This window comes from Chinchilla lanigera, unplaced genomic scaffold (genome assembly GCF_000276665.1).
Source record: "Chinchilla lanigera isolate Chin_1 unplaced genomic scaffold, ChiLan1.0 scaffold00053, whole genome shotgun sequence".
In the NCBI taxonomy this organism is placed as follows: domain Eukaryota; kingdom Metazoa; phylum Chordata; class Mammalia; order Rodentia; family Chinchillidae; genus Chinchilla; species Chinchilla lanigera.
In genome coordinates this window covers 2482318-2497708 of record NW_004955454.1, presented here as the reverse complement: position 1 = coordinate 2497708, position 15391 = coordinate 2482318, and the positions used below count along the sequence as shown (strand labels likewise).

At 54.9% G+C, this 15391-nt stretch overlaps 2 protein-coding genes across 7 annotated transcripts in view; both read left to right on the top strand.

Annotated features, from left to right (window-relative positions):
* Positions 1–369: 369 nt before the first annotated feature.
* Puf60 (poly-U binding splicing factor 60KDa) lies at positions 370–14741 on the top strand. Of its 6 annotated transcripts, XM_005395818.2 has the most exons (13): positions 370–455; positions 998–1457; positions 6549–6650; positions 8952–9047; positions 9163–9252; positions 10160–10210; positions 12553–12714; positions 12798–12890; positions 13034–13247; positions 13329–13519; positions 13650–13785; positions 13985–14220; positions 14302–14741. In XM_005395818.2, exons 2-13 carry the CDS (start codon positions 1434–1436, stop codon positions 14599–14601), a joined length of 1695 nt encoding a protein of 564 aa, XP_005395875.1. In that variant the 5' UTR covers positions 370–455; positions 998–1433; the 3' UTR covers positions 14602–14741. The 6 variants fall into 6 exon arrangements, with proteins under 6 accessions (XP_005395875.1, XP_013375513.1, XP_013375512.1 ...); XM_013520059.1 differs by lacking the exon at positions 6549–6650; XM_013520058.1 differs by lacking the exon at positions 10160–10210.
* Positions 14742–14974: 233 nt separating this feature from the next.
* Scrib (scribbled planar cell polarity protein) overlaps positions 14975–15391 on the top strand; it is a gene marked incomplete in the record, with an annotated part of 21209 nt that continues 20792 nt past the window's right edge. The window contains 1 exon segment of the mRNA XM_013520053.1: positions 14975–15391.

Below are 15391 nucleotides of genomic sequence, written 5' to 3'. Positions count from 1 at the left end.
AAGCGGAAGGACTCTTGCTCACTGTCCCATGTTTGAAACGGCAAAGCCTCAGTGCTCCTCTTCTGGAACTTACATCCCAGCTCCTGCTGGTGAGGCAGTGCCTGTCAGCCCCAATGGTAGGCAGGAACAGAAGTCTGGGGTGTCCTGCTTTCACAAGATCCTTCAGCCACTAACCTCCACAGCCCAATGGGCTAAAGCAGCTCTGCTGTCCAGTTCCACAACTCCAAGACAATCTGCCTGTCTGCCTCCATAGGCTTTGCCTTTGCAAAGCTCCTTTCCTGTCATTTTGGAGGTGTTTCAGGAGAGGAGGAAAATATTCTTGCCTATTTTATTAGATGTGTGTCTATTCAATTTCTAAATTTCTCCAAGGTTGAAGAGACCTGCCTAGCCTGGGAAGATACTTCATTACCTCAAGCAAACGAAGATGCCTGAGCTTACTGAGCTGTTCCTTCCAGGTGGATAACTGAGTTGAGATCTTGGGATTGAGTACAGCCCATGGCAAATGTTGGGGCTCTTTGCTCATGGGTGGACTCCCCGAGCCCTTAAATATAGCTCAGGGCCTAACAGGACCTCCATCATAGTGTTCCCTAAGGATGACTGACTCCCAAGCTGCCCCAGGCTGCAGGTCCACTAATTGAATGCCATCTAACCTAAAAAGAATTTGTACTAAGAGATATTTCAGTTTTTATGTCTCTCTCTCTTTTTTTTTTTTTTTTTTTTTTTTTTTTTTTTTTGTCTTTTTGAGACAGGGTTTCAGTATGCAGTTCAGGCTGGCCTAGAACTCACTTTGTAGCCCAGGCTGGCCTTGAATTCGCAGCAATCCTCCTGCCTCAGCCTCCACAATGCTGGGATAACAGGCGTGCGCCACCATGCCCAGCCCCTTGTGTCTTTGAAGCTTTGTTTCCCCCAATAAATATAAGTTTCTTTCAAAAAAAAAAAAAATGCATCTCAAAATCTGAGGTTCGGCCTGAGATGTGCTTTTTGTTACCTGTCTCAGCTGTCTACACAGACTTCCTCAGCCTGAGAAAGCCAATCTTCTGTCTCCTTGGTAACAGCAAGCAAACAAGCCTAAGTCTGTCTGTAAAGTAGACAGAAATACAGCACCGGCCTCAGCGGAAGGTGACGCAAGTGTGCGAGCCCAAGAACGCTACAGACCTCGCGGGTATAGGCCCTCGGATGCGCACATTCCCACCACCGGGCTCTGCCCCACCTTAATCCTTCAGCACTGGTCCTCCTAAACTCCGCCCCCCGTCCGCCCTGTCCCGCCCCATCTGAGACTCTAATTTTCCCGCCCCGGAAGCGCGTTCCTCTCCTTCCGCGTCTCTCGGGGGGAAAGGTATTTATCGCGATAGTTGCTCTGCTGGCTGCCGGATTGCACGAGACTACGGAAGACTGTAGCGTGTGGTGCGCTTAGCGGCCGCGACGGACGCAAGATGGCGACGGCAACCATAGCTCTTGTAAGTGACCCACAGCGGCCACAGCGGCCCTCAGTTGGTAGGAACACGTCGTCGCCCGGGCCGGATTGTGGAAGGCCCTTGGTGGACGGCTGTTTTCCGGAGCCTCTTGCGGATGCGTCGTGCGGATGCGGGACGGGGGTGGGGCGGGTCGGCCTTGGCCCAGCCACAGCTTCCGGCCCGCGGACTCCAGCTTCCGGCGGGCCGCAGGACTAGCCGGGTGCTGTCCTGGCTCTGTTGTTGGGGTGAGCCCCGCAGTCCTGCTGCAAGTGGCGTCCAGGAAAGATGGCATCTGCGCCCACCGCCCCCGGGTGCTCTCAGGAGGGGGGAGTGGAAGGGGCGGGCCTGCAGTCTATAGAGGTCGGGTGCTTTGGTCTGCCGCTGTGATCGGTCTCCGCCGATACTCTGCAGGGAAACTCTTAACCCTGTTCTGTTATTCCACGTAGAGTAAGGATGTGCTCTCACATGTCTTTCGAGCAGTCGCCCTGTGCCGGTCGCTGTGGGAGGATTTTGAGGCACAGTGGGGAACTAGCCAGAGGCACTCCTTGTCTTGGTCCGGAGCTGGTGAGCACCAGAGACCACTTTCCTCTCTAGTGTACCTTGTGCTAGGCACCTGAGGGAGCCGTGCTAAGGGTGGCATGGGCGCCCAGAGGAAGGAGCCCCTCCCCTTCTCTGCTTAGCGCCCATCTTTGAGGCTAGGCAAGCCAGGAGTGCACAGGCAGTGATCAGCACTTGTGCACAACGTTGCGGACTACCTTCCTTCCCATTTAGCTTAGGGACCACCCTTGGCCCCGTCCCTTTGCAGCTCATCTCTTCCCCAGCCCACATCCTGAGAATGGGATAAGACCTGTTTGAAAAGGCAATTTGGGCAGGTGGCTGGAGGTTAGGCCCGTAGGGTCAAGGAGTGCACTTAGACTGCCGTTGCCAGCCTGTGAGCTGGGCCCGGGACCAGCTCCACTGGGGCAGAAGCCAGTTCCCAGGGGGAAAGGGATACCTGCACAAGATGCCCTAGTTTGTGAGGGACTGCCCCACTTGTGACCCTTATGTTATGGCTAATTTTCTGCCGTGTCCTGTTGTTTCTTGAAGCCACAGAAGCAGACTGTCTTTGTGAGCGGGAAGCCAGAGGGTTGACTTGGTGACTGTCTGCAGGCAGCAGTTGATGGTGAAGGAGAGGGAGGCTCACAGACAAGGATGGAACACTTAGAAAGGCATAGAAGGAGAGTGAATGCCTCCTCTTCCAAGCATCTGCAGAGCAGTGCCCCAGAGCTCAAGGGGACAAAGGGGTGAGCTGTGGCTCAGTTCTTGTAGTGTGGTGCCATGCAGGTGTTACCGTTATTGGGATGAACATGGGCAGTAGGTCTGACCCCATTAGCTAGAGTTTTCAATGGGGTGTTTATTACCATGCACATCTTCTCAAGGTTAGTAGGTATTATCTAACTTACAAGACCCAGGCTTAGCTGGGCATGGTGGTGCACGCCTGTAATCCCAGCACTTGGGAGGCTGAGGCAGGAGGATCAAGAGTTCAAGGCCAGCCTGGGCTACGTTGTGGGTTAGAGGTTAGCCTGAACTACAAAGCGAGACCCTGCCTAAAATTAGAAAAAAAGAAAAAAAAAAGACCCAGACTTACAGCAGGGTCCAAGAGGTCTGACATGTTCCTCTTTTAATCTTTGCAAATTCTGAACCCAGGCCCTTGTATATACTACATATGCCATACCACTGAATTATACCCTGGCCCCCAATCTTTTTGAGTGGAAAAGTTTTTAGAAAGGTGGCCTTGTCCCTACTGTTCTTGTTGCACTAGTGAGAGTCTGTTCCCTGTGTCAGTGTCATGATGCTTCAGCTCTTGTAAAAGACAAATAGAGTGACTCAGCCTAGCTGACACAGGTTGGATAGTGATACAGGAAGATATGGAAGGGCCTCCTTTTCTTTGGACTTCCCTTCTGCCTGCTGGCTGCAGAAACAGAGCAGTAGCTCCCTTGCCAGGAGGGGTTCAGTCTTCATTATGTTGTGTCTTTGATTCATTGCTCCGGTCTTCCCTTCTCTGACTGCTCCTGCTCAAGGCCATCATCCTTGGCTTCCTTCTCCCATCCTGATGGAAACAATCACTTTCTTCTCCTGAAGGCCCCAACGTGCATGCCACCTCTGGAGGCCCTGCCTGGCTGCCACATTTTAACATGCCTCATAGTCACTCACTCACTCCTCATCTTATCCTTTATTTTCTTAGCACTTCTAGCTACAGAAATCATCTTAGGTGCCAGTTGGTACATTGTTCGTCTGCCAGCAGTTGACTGTGGCTCCTGAGCTGTGCTTCTCTCTTCTTTGTTTTTGCTGTATCTGCAGTCCTCAGCACAGAGCCTGCCTACATAGCATTGTGCCATGTGAAGAGCCCTGAATAGATGGAAGTGTCCTACAATGATTCCTACTCTAGAGGGTCTGATGCTGATGTTATTTATTTAATGGTTGTTTTTTGTTTAGTTTTTTTTTTTTTGTCTTTTTGAGACAGGGTCTCACTATGCAGTTCAGGCTGGCCTTGAGCTCTCTTGTAGCCTAGGCTGGTCTCAGACTTGGACGGATCCTCCTACCTCAGCCTCCCAAGTGCTGGGATTACAGGCGTGTACCACCCACTCCCAGCTTCATTGTTTAGGTGTTTTGAAACAGGATCTTGCTCTGTAATTCAAGCTGGTCTTGAACTCACATTGGTCCTCCTGCCTCAGCCTCCCAAGTGCTGGGATTATAAGCATTCATCACCACGCCCAGCTTTTTTTTTTTTTTTGAGATAGTGTCTCACTATATAATTCAGACTGGCCTTAAACTTGCACCAATCCTCCTCCCTCAATCCTGTAAGTGCTGGGATTACAGGCATGTGCCACTATGCCCGCTGATGTTCATGTTATTAACAATGCTTATTGCTAGAATCCATAGCTTGCTTTCCATGTGCAGTGGCTAACTTCTTAATGTATGTCATGGAGGGTGGTTTGGTAAACCTTCGTGCAAGCCTGGAGGGCTGTTCATCCCCCTTATTGCTAAGGAGCCCAAGGCCAAAAGACCTTGTTATTTGTTCCAAGTTATTTTAAATGTCTTCTAGTGGAGACAGCTCTGCTTGTTCTGGGCTTTTGAGAGGCAGAGCCGGTATTTCCATCCCTCAGAGGTGGCTCCCACAGAGCCTGACATTTTCATTGCTAGAGATGATAGTATGTGACTAGCTGTGACAATAAGTGACAGCTTTCTCCAGGTTCTCCTAGTGACTGTTTTGTTTTTGTTTTGAGGGGTTTTATTTTTGTTTTTGAGGCAGGGTCTCACTGTGTAGTGCAGGCTTGCCTTGAACTTGCTTATGTAGCCCAGGCTGGCCCGGAACTCGGCGATCCTCTCAGCCTCCCGAGTGCTGGGTTTATAGGCGTGTGCTACCATGCCTGGTTTCCTGATGACTGTTTTGGGGGGGTTTTTTGTTTTGTTTTTTTTGAGATAGGGTCTGTCCTTGAACTCACTATGTGGCCCAGGCTGGCCTCAAACTCCAGGTGATCCTCCAGCCTCAGCTTCCCAAGTTGACTATTTCATTTTTTTGTTTGAGACAGAATCTTAATATGTAATTCAGGCTGGCCTTAAACTCACTATATAGCCCAGGCTGGCCTCAAACTTGTGGTGATCCTCCTGCCTGAGCTTCCAGAGTGCTGGTGTGTGTCACCATGCCCAGCTCTCCTAGTGACTGTTTAGAACAGAATCCTGGGTTCAATATGACTGAGATCTTCCACCATGATTGGGGTGCCATGAATGGCTTATATAGTATTTATGAATGGACCAGGGTTTCCCAGAAAGTCCCATCTGAGCCATGTGCTACTCAGTATTACCCTGGTCTTTGTGTTGGCTAATGCAGTAGTTTAGGGAAGCAGGAAGTTACTTGTGTACCTTAAGTTCACCCTGTCCATAGGTTTTTAAGGCTGTCTTTCTGTAAGTGTTGAAAAGCAGCCTCTGCCATGTGGATGGGGCTGTGACGGAAAGCTCCCCTTTCCTTTGGGTCTCTCTGGGGTTCCTTTTCCAAGCAGTAGTGGGGCTGAGCTGGGCAATGGATCTTACCTATGCTGGAAGTATTTGCATTTGAAGTGGCTCCAGGCACAACCAGCTGAGGCCCAGTGGCTTCATTTTCACTGTGCCGGGCTATGCTGCTCTCCTTCCTCTAGAGGGCCAAAACCTGAGAGAGATGCTCTGGCCAAGTCAGCCCTTCTCTGAGATAGTCCATGAGGCTTCAGGTATGGGCGTAGCCTTCCTTCGTGTACTTAGGTGTCGTGGTTCTCCTTCCTGAGCTAGAAAGGCAGCATATTCTGCCCTGTTTCTGCTGTATAGTCTGTGAGAAGGTGAGATAGGTCTCAGGGTCCTCTTGCCACCCCTGTGACATTGTCCACCTTCTGCCTGAGATCTGACTTTGCCCTTGTCACCCCAATGGGCCATGGCATGACTTGCATTCCCCTGGAGGCTAGCTCTGCACAGCTGTTCTCTGTATCCTTTTAGTGTAGGTCCTGTCTGATACAGCGGACCAGGCTTTCCTTCAGAGGAGTCAGAAAGCCCTGGACAGCTTGGTTGTCAGGGTGGGAGGTCTAGACTTGATCAGAGCCTTTGGAAGAACTGAGACTAATACTGAGCTAAGGGCTGGTCCCAGGTGTGTGCAGGGTGCTGGCAAGGTACCCTTGCTGCCTCAGAAGGGGCTCCAGGGGACAACCACTTGGCCTTCTTGTCATCTAGGCCAGCTCAGTCTGTTAGCAAGAGTAGGTGGCTTTCCTTGGTCAAAAGCAGGACCATTGCTTACTCTATGCTGTCCATTCCCAGGGACTTGCTGCCAGGCCCAGATGCCACTGTGCTTTTTGGCAGAGCCCAGTGCAGCTGCAGATGTCTTGATGGGTTTGAGGAGTAGGCAATGTAAGATGAGGGTATGCTGGGAATATTCAGGAACCCTGCTGGAGCTAGGTCCTTCTTGTGCCTGTGCCTGGCCTCCTTTGCTTGACTGTGGAGCTCAGCCCTTACTTAGCTTGGAGAGAGGAGAGAGGGTCTTGGGTGACGGCATCCATATGACTGTTGGTTACAACATCTCCTTCCTGCCTGCAGCAAGTCAATGGCCAGCAAGGAGGGGGGTCCGAGCCGGCAGCGGCGGCAGCGGCAGCGGCGGCGGCAGTGGTGGCAGCGGGAGACAAATGGAAACCTCCACAGGTACTGACCTTAAAGCATCCTCTCCGTCAGGCCCATCTGTCTGCCTGCCTGCCTGCCTGCATGCCTGCCATAGAGGCCTGGCCGGGGCAGGTGGAGAGGAGGCCAGAGACCCTTCTCTGCCTTCTGGGCTGACAGTGCCTTGTAGGACCTGAGGCTTAGCCTTGTGCCTCCTGCTCCCTGCTTCTGGCCTGGCCTCTCCCCTGTGAATTCTTCCTGTCCTGGGCCCTAGGCAGGGCTTGGCAGTGGACTGACCGGGTGAGGGCACTGGGGACTGACCTTGACCATGCTTGCTTTTGGTGTCAGAATAGTATGGAAGGTGGGCCCTGCTGTTCTAGAACAGGCAGCATTTTTTTAGACCCTGAAATGCAGATTTCCATTATATGGTTTTTTGGCGGGGGCACGGGTGCTGGAAATCAAACTCAGGACCTTGAGCTTGCCAGGCAGACACTGTGCAGCTGAGCTATATTCCTGGTCCGCCGATTTCCATTTTAGTTTTTGTTTAATTTAAATAATAGAACAAAACAGCATTCAGGTCAAAGCATAGGTGTTATGGGGACTCAAGCCTCCCTTTTCTGTGCCCCAGGCACCAGAGTGGATGTGGACAGATCTTTTTCTCTAGTCATAGCCCATGAGAACGGGCCCTCTGGGAAGTGGAGCTGGGCTCTGTTGTCACTGGGTGATGGGTTCTTTGTACTCCTCCATTGCAGTGCTCGCCTCCAGAGGGTCCTGGCAGGCCTCCACAAGATGGCCTGGCAGCCTCTTGAGACTAGGCCCTCCTCTTGGCCCCAGCCACCCTCTGGGGGTTGGGGGTAGTGGACAGGAACATAGTGTGCAGCCTGGATCCTGAGAAGCTGTGGGGGCTGAGGCTCCCAGCCCTGACTGGCTGTCCAGCAGCCATTGGTTGGTGGGAGAAGGGCCTTTTGTTTACCAAGACAAAGAGAAGATTGAAAGGTTTCTAGGGGGTTGCAGGGGGCTGGCATTGATTTCCATGGTGACAGCCTGCACCAGCATCCCCATCTTGGTCTCTGGCCCCCTCCTACTAAGGAGTGTAGGGCTTGGAGCCAGCTGGGAGGATAGACAGGCTTAGTGTGAGCCAGACTGTAGTTGCCACAGAGGGACCTTTTAGGCTCCGTGCCTTCTGACCGTGGGCTGGAAACCCAGCATTTGGGTGGCCAGGATGGGGTTCTTGGAGTTTGGATCAGCTGGCCACTGCCCACCTCCTTTGTACCGCTGTCCTTGCGTGTCACTCCTGTGTTAGGGCCCTCTCTTTCTCCTCCACCATCCCTCATAAAGCTGTGTCTGGAAGCTTAGAAGGGTTCTCGGTGGTCTTTAGAACTAGTAGATAGGCAGGTGTGCTCTGCCAGCTCTCATACAGTTTCTTTCCTGCTTACATGGCTATGTTCCTTCCTTTGTAAAAAGTCTGGAAACAGCTTTGACAGAGTGTAAACATAATTCTGTTAGCTTCCATTGGATCTACAGCCGCTATAGCAAGACTGCGCTGCCCAGCCACCTCCTGGCCTGTAGGCATTGTAGGGTTTCTCTGCTCCTGACTTCCCCTAGGGAGCTGGTCACAACCTGTGTAGGAGTTCAGCAGAGATCAGCTGGAGCCCTCTGTATGGCTCATGTGGTGTGGGTGAGCATGCAGGCTCATTGGTATGTTTGCACAGTATATGCAGAGATGGAAGATAGGCACTGTTGGAAAGAGGTCCTGTGACCATACTTGGTCCATGGTTAGCCCCTGAACCCCAGAGAAGCCGTGTCTCTGTCTATAGCAGAGGCTGTGAGAAAGCCCAGTGGCTGAGATACAGGGTGGGCTAGGAGTAAGGAGTGTAGGCCTTTTCCAGCAAGTCCTGCCTAACCCTACTCTCTTTCCTGCAGCACAACTGAGGCTGGTTGCCACCCCCTCCCAAGGGGTGTAGCATGGGATAGAGGAAACTGTGGAGTCAGGCTGGCAATAAGGGACTAGATTCCTGCCACCTGTTCCCTAGCTTGGCTGTTATGGCCTGGGCCCAACAACTGCCCCAGGTTGGCCCAGGCCCCCAAGGTCACTGCCTTGCTCAGTCTGTGTCCCATCTGTGGGCCCCAGGGAGATAGAGGCTTGGGATGAGGACAGTAATATGGGAGGAGCAGACCTGCATCCAAGCCAGGTGAGAAATAGTCTGTCTGGGGCCTGTTCTTCCCTGGGAAGAGACTATGGGTGTGATGTGGGTGATAAGAGAGATACAGGTGTGGAGTTTCAGGGGCCACGTGCAGGAGACTTTGAGGTTGCTACTGAACACCTTCCTGTTCTCCTCTCACCAGGGCACAGATTCCATCAAGATGGAGAATGGGCAGAGCACAGCTGCCAAGCTGGGACTGCCTCCTCTGACGCCTGAGCAGCAGGAGGCCCTCCAGAAGGTGAGAGCATGACACCTGGGCACTGTGGGTGTGGCTGCTCAGCTAGGGTCAGTGGGGGCAGGCCACCTCTCTGCAGGCTGGGGCCTCCAGTGCTCCTCACTGCTGTTTTTTGCAGGCCAAGAAATACGCTATGGAGCAGAGCATCAAGAGTGTGCTAGTGAAGCAGACCATCGCGCACCAGCAGCAGCAGCTCACCAACCTGCAGGTGAGTCCTGCCTCCCTCCCACCACCACCACCACCACCACCACCACTACCACCGCCTCAGTGGCTGGTTCTGCTGGAGGCTGTCCCACCCAGCCTGGGCCGGGAAGCCTCCACTGCCCCTCCCCACTTCCACCATCTGATCCTTTTCCTTCTCTTCCTCCTTCTGTGCCTGTGGCCACCCCCAGAAGGTGTTATGACTCTCAGACTCTCAAGGACTCATTCTCAGGAACCCCGGGTCCTCCCTGAGACACAAGCGGCCCAGCCTTCCCTGCTTGTTACTTGCTGTGGCCCTTTCTCCATCCCCTTTCCCGTTCCTTCTCTGTAGTTCTGCCCATTTCCCTTCTTGGTGTTTCCACTATTGCCTCTGGGTCTCCCCCCTGCCCTTGTCCCCCAGGCTGTGCACAGCTGTGGTGGCAGCATGTAGGGTGTGTTTCTCTCTGTCCCCATGGTCAGCGTCCCACCCTGCAGTAAGTCTAGACCATGTGGGCTGGGGTTCAGGACGAAGGGAACAATCTGGGGGTGCTTCTACTGGGCCCTACTCCAGGCCAGAGGCTTGACATCTGTGTAGGGAGAGGCCTGTGTGAAGCCAATAGGTTCCTGGGCCTTGAGCCCCCCAGCCCTGGTCCAGCCCCCAGACATTCATGCTGCCAGGAGATGTCCTGGTTGCTCACTGTTCTCCATTCGTCCCTCCCTTCCTTGTGCCCTGGCCAGCCCTGCTGCAAAGGCTGCAGGACAGGCACCTGGGGCTCTGAGGCCCCCCTGGGCAGGTGCCAGCAGCCAACACTCGGCCGCAGTGTGGGAAGGCAGGGCGGGGACTCCGGGCCTTGCCGCTGTCTGCGTGAGGTATTGACGAGAGCGGGAGACTGCTCGGCTCCAACAGACTGAACTCTGTCTTTACTGTCTTTCAGATGGCAGCAGTGACAATGGGCTTTGGAGATCCTCTCTCACCTTTGCAATCGGTCAATAGAAATGCTCACTTCTTCCGGGGCTCATGTCCTTAGTCAGGGCTAGAGGGGGGCAGTGCAGCCCACTGCTGGGGACCTTGCTCCCCTGGCTGGCCCTGCCCGCCAGCTCTGGACAAGCGCAGCAGAGCGCCAGGCATGGCGGGGCCAGTGGTGTGGGCACCCACCCTGGGACCGCCCCTGGGGAGGCCTCCACCTGCTCTGAGGGCCCGCCTTAAAACTAACGGCCAGGTAACTGCGGAGGGCAGCCGAGGCAGCCAGCCAGGGAGGGCAGCTGCCGATCCCAGGCTCGTCTGCGCCCTTGCCACCCTGCATAGGATGCACACCTGCGGGCCACCTGCTCTGTCAGTCTCCAGGCTGCCTGGGCTCTTGGGTTGGGGTCAGCCCCTGAGGAGAGGGGTCCTAACTTGTGGCTCCATCAGACCCCGGAGGGAGGATGGATGGATGGGGTTGGGTTTGGGGACTCGAGCAAGCAGAGAGGGAAGGGCAACGACTGGGCTGCAGGCCTGGCTGTCAGGAAAGTATAGTGGCCATGTGGTGAGGGGAGGAGGCAAGGGCCATGATCATGGCCACAGTGAACAGAGGAATCTGGGAAGGATGTGCCCCTCCCTTGCTCAGAGGCAGGCTGAGGAGGCCAGGCCCTGTCCGGGGGAAATCCTGAGGGAGGGAAATCCTGAGGGACAAGGGCCTCTACTTAGAGGGACCATCCCTGGATGTCTTATAGGGGAGACACACCTAGTGTCCTCTTTGGGAAGTGTGTGTCTGAAAAGGAGCTGTCAGCCTTCTAAGAGACCTGGGCTGTGAGATATGTGGTCATGGAAAAAACTCTTTGCTCTCCTGTAGTTGGGGAGCCCTGCCCTGAAAGGAGACGTAGTGTTCTCTTGGGGACCTTTGGCCCAAGGAACAGACGTGGCTTCATGTCTGGGGAGTTCACCATGAGAAGAGGACATGGCTCCACCTTCAGGGGTTCTTGGTCTAAGTAGGGGCTGGGGCCTATTTATTTGGTACCCTAGTTTGAGGAGGGAGCATCCCCATATTTTAGGGAATTCCTACTTTGAGGGAACATAGGCCCCAGCATGGGGAAATACGTGTTGGGAGGAGATGTGGATCTTCCTTTGAGGCCCCTCTGCGGCAGAGGGCTGGGCTTGTACCAGGCCTGTTGATAGAAACTGGTACCAGGTGTGGTGGTGCACACCTATAATCCCAGCAATCTTGGAGGCAGAGGCAGGAGAATTGCAAGTTTGAGCCCAGCCTGGCCAATTTAAAGACCTAACACGTCCCTGACTCAAAATTTAAAATAAGATTTTAAGGGCTAGAGATACAGTTGAGTCCAAAGGCCCTGGGTTCAACCCTTTGCTATAAACAAGACAAAAAGTAGTAAACTGATCTCTGCCACTGGGACCTTCGTGAGGATGACAGGAGTCCTTGTTTGTGTTAGTGGCAGAGCCCTGGCATCCGTGGTCTTCCTGCAGCCCACCACACATGGCTGTAGAACTTCCTACCTGACATGTCTTCTGTGAGGTGGCAGGAGAGGGAGCCCCACTCCTGAGAACATGTGGAGGTCCTACAGTCCAGCTCAGCCAACACCTGGGCCTGCTAGGCATGGCGGCTCCCCAGCATCAGGGAGCCCTGAGACTTCTCCATTGGGTTCTCTGCTGCCTCCTAATATAGGGGACAGACCAACGGCTCTTGCCTGGGCCAGATCTTGATAATAGCCATAGGCTCCAGGAACTTTTTTTGTGGAGGGTGTTGAGATGGGGAGAGTGTAGAGTACCCTGCCTGAGTTAACCCTGCATGAGCAGCTGCTCCTTGTTCTCTCCAGGGAGCCCTGGTCTGGGCTCCTGATCTCCTCCCCAGGGGTTTCTTCTGGGCATTGGCTGCCCTGTCTTCTGCCACCCTCTCTTCTGCACTTCATGCTAGTGGGTCCCTCCAGCTTGGATGGCTCCTCCTTCCCTCTTCTGTTGCAGTACTTCGCTGGGATAGTGGGAGGATCTCCCAGCCCAGCCTGGGGTACTTGGCCTCCAGACTGGAGGGGTGGGCTGGGGGAAGGGCACACTGCCCTGCCTTCTGACCACCTGTCAGCTTTGCTGGCCAGTCTGCCTGGGATTTGGGTGGGGTGGGGTGCGTCTGGGTCCTGCCATCGGGCCTGGCCTTCCTTCCTCAGGATGGGGTCCTGCTGACCCCTGTGCCCTGACTGCAGGGCTTGAGCCTGCACTTTGCTGCTGTGGGGGAACCCTCCCCACAGCAGAACTGGGTGGGTGGACCAGGAGGGGAGAGGGCTTCCGAGCCTCCTACCCTCCTGACAAGCCAGTGGCTCTCTCTCCTCTGTCCTGCTGCAGATGGCAGCTCAGCGGCAGCGGGCACTGGCCATCATGTGCCGGGTCTACGTGGGCTCCATCTACTATGAGCTAGGGGAGGACACCATTCGCCAAGCCTTTGCCCCTTTTGGCCCCATCAAGAGCATTGACATGTCCTGGGACTCCGTCACCATGAAACACAAGGTGAGCAGGCTGGGTCCATTCCAGCTGCTCTGGGCTTACCCTCTCAGAACTCTCCCGGCCTAATGGGGCTACCCTGTGTCTAGGGCTTTGCCTTTGTGGAGTACGAGGTCCCAGAAGCTGCACAACTGGCCTTGGAGCAGATGAACTCAGTGATGCTGGGGGGCAGAAATATTAAGGTGAGAGCAAAAGTTGGGTCTTGAGCTGAGAACACATGGAATGCTATGTGAACCCTCTCAACAGACAACACAAAGCGGTGCCACAGACATGTGTAGAGGGAAGGCCTGGGCTGATGGTGCTTTTCATCCCCTTGCTTCCCCAGGTGGGCAGGCCCAGCAACATAGGACAGGCCCAGCCCATCATAGACCAGCTGGCTGAGGAGGCACGGGCTTTCAACCGTATATATGTGGCCTCTGTGCACCAGGACCTCTCAGATGATGACATCAAGAGTGTATTTGAGGCCTTTGGCAAGATCAAGTCTTGCACACTGGCTCGGGACCCCACGACTGGCAAACACAAAGGCTATGGCTTCATTGGTAAACTTGGGGTGCTAAGGAAGGGAGGGGGGCCACCTGATGCTGGGGCTGGCCTTTCTCACTGCTGTTCCTGCCCTTCAGAGTATGAGAAGGCTCAGTCATCCCAGGATGCTGTGTCCTCCATGAACCTCTTTGATCTGGGTGGCCAGTATTTGCGAGTGGGCAAGGCCGTAACACCCCCTATGCCCCTTCTGACACCTGCCACACCTGGAGGCCTCCCACCTGCTGCTGCTGTAGCTGCAGCTGCAGCCACAGCCAAGATTACAGCTCAGGTGAGTGCTGCTGCAGTTGCGTCGGTTTGACAGCGGGTGGGTAGGCCCTCTGATCCTTTGGGGACTGGCTTTTCAGGTGGTGGTAGAGGTAGCCAGACTGGGATTGATTATGGTGCCCTTTCGGTTGCAGGAAGCAGTGGCTGGAGCAGCAGTGCTGGGTACTTTGGCCACACCTGGACTAGTATCCCCAGCACTGACCCTGGCCCAACCCCTTGGGGCTTTGCCTCAAGCTGTCATGGCTGCTCAGGCCCCTGGAGTCATCACAGGTAAGTCTGAGTGGGCCAAGGCTCCCACCTGTACCTGCCCCTTCATCTCCAGGCTCTCTCCCTCAGCTGCTTCCTGACACTTGCTCAGACCTAACCGTTCGAGCCCAGGGCAGGCTACCCATGGCTAACCATCTCTCTGCTCCTTTCTAAGAAGGTCGTGGGGTGGGATGACTGCTCGACCTGGTTGGTTTTGCTGCAGGTGTAACCCCAGCCCGACCTCCCATTCCGGTCACCATCCCTTCCGTGGGAGTGGTGAACCCCATCCTAGCCAGCCCCCCAACGCTGGGCCTTTTGGAGCCCAAAAAGGAGAAGGAAGAAGAGGAGCTGTTTCCGGAGTCAGAGCGGCCAGAGATGCTGAGTGAGCAGGAGCACATGAGCATCTCAGGCAGCAGCGCACGCCACATGGTCATGCAGAAGCTGCTTCGAAAACAGGAGGTGGGCAGCCAGGACCTGGTGGGGGGTGGAGCAGGAGTAGTCCAGGTGGTCCACAACTCTCTGCTGTCCCCTCCCTCACAGTCCACAGTGATGGTTCTTCGTAACATGGTGGATCCCAAGGACATCGATGATGACCTGGAGGGCGAGGTGACAGAAGAGTGTGGCAAGTTCGGTGCTGTCAACCGCGTCATCATCTACCAGGAAAAGCAGGGCGAGGAGGAGGATGCAGAAATCATCGTCAAGATCTTTGTGGAGTTTTCCATGGCCTCAGAGACTCACAAGGCCATCCAGGCCCTCAATGGGCGCTGGTTTGCTGGCCGCAAGGTGGTGGCTGAAGTTTACGACCAAGAGCGTTTTGATAACAGCGACCTCTCTGCGTGACTTTGGCCCTGTTCCTGGACTTGCACTTGCTCCTCATTTCCTTTGGGTTTTATAGTGATACAGTGGTGTCCCTGGGACCAGGCACTCTGCCCTGCCCAGCCTGTAGTGTGTATAAAGGTGCAGATGCTGCTGGCCCTGAATATTCTGTGTGTCCTACGTTGGTCCTGTGATCGTGTCTGGGGGGGTGTGTGTTTGTATGTGTAACTTACATAGCTGCTGGGAGGAGGAGGCAGCAGTGGTCCCTGGTCTTGCGCTGCCGAAGGGCCAATGGGAAAAGCCCAAGGGTATGGCAGTAGGGGAGGGGCAGGGCCCTTGAGAGCGGGGTCTTAGTCCTGGGTACAGGCACTTGCCGTCTTTAGCGGCTGACCGCTGCCACCGAGTTATACACTCGGGAGACGTCTGCGAACGGAGTCTGGGATCCCCGTTTCCCCCATAATGCCTCGCGCCTGGGCGGGCCGAGTGTCCCAGTAAGCTTTGCGCACAGCTGCTACGGATCCTCGGAGGTGCTCTGCCGCTGGGGCTTCTGGGTGCTGGAGTTTTTGGGGGGCGAGGGCGAGCCTCGGCTTCCCGGCGGGCTACGCGGCCGGGTGGTTGTTGCGGGCGGTCTCGGGCAGCGGCGGTGGTTCCGGCTGAAGAGCTGCGGGCAAAGGAACGGCGAGTCGAACGGGTGGGAGAAATGCGGAGCCGCCGCCGCCGCGTCCCTGCCGCCTGAGCATTGCTGTCCGTACCTCCACCGGGAACGCAGTCCGAGCGCGGTGCGCGTTGGGAACGCGGGCCGGGCCCAGCCTTT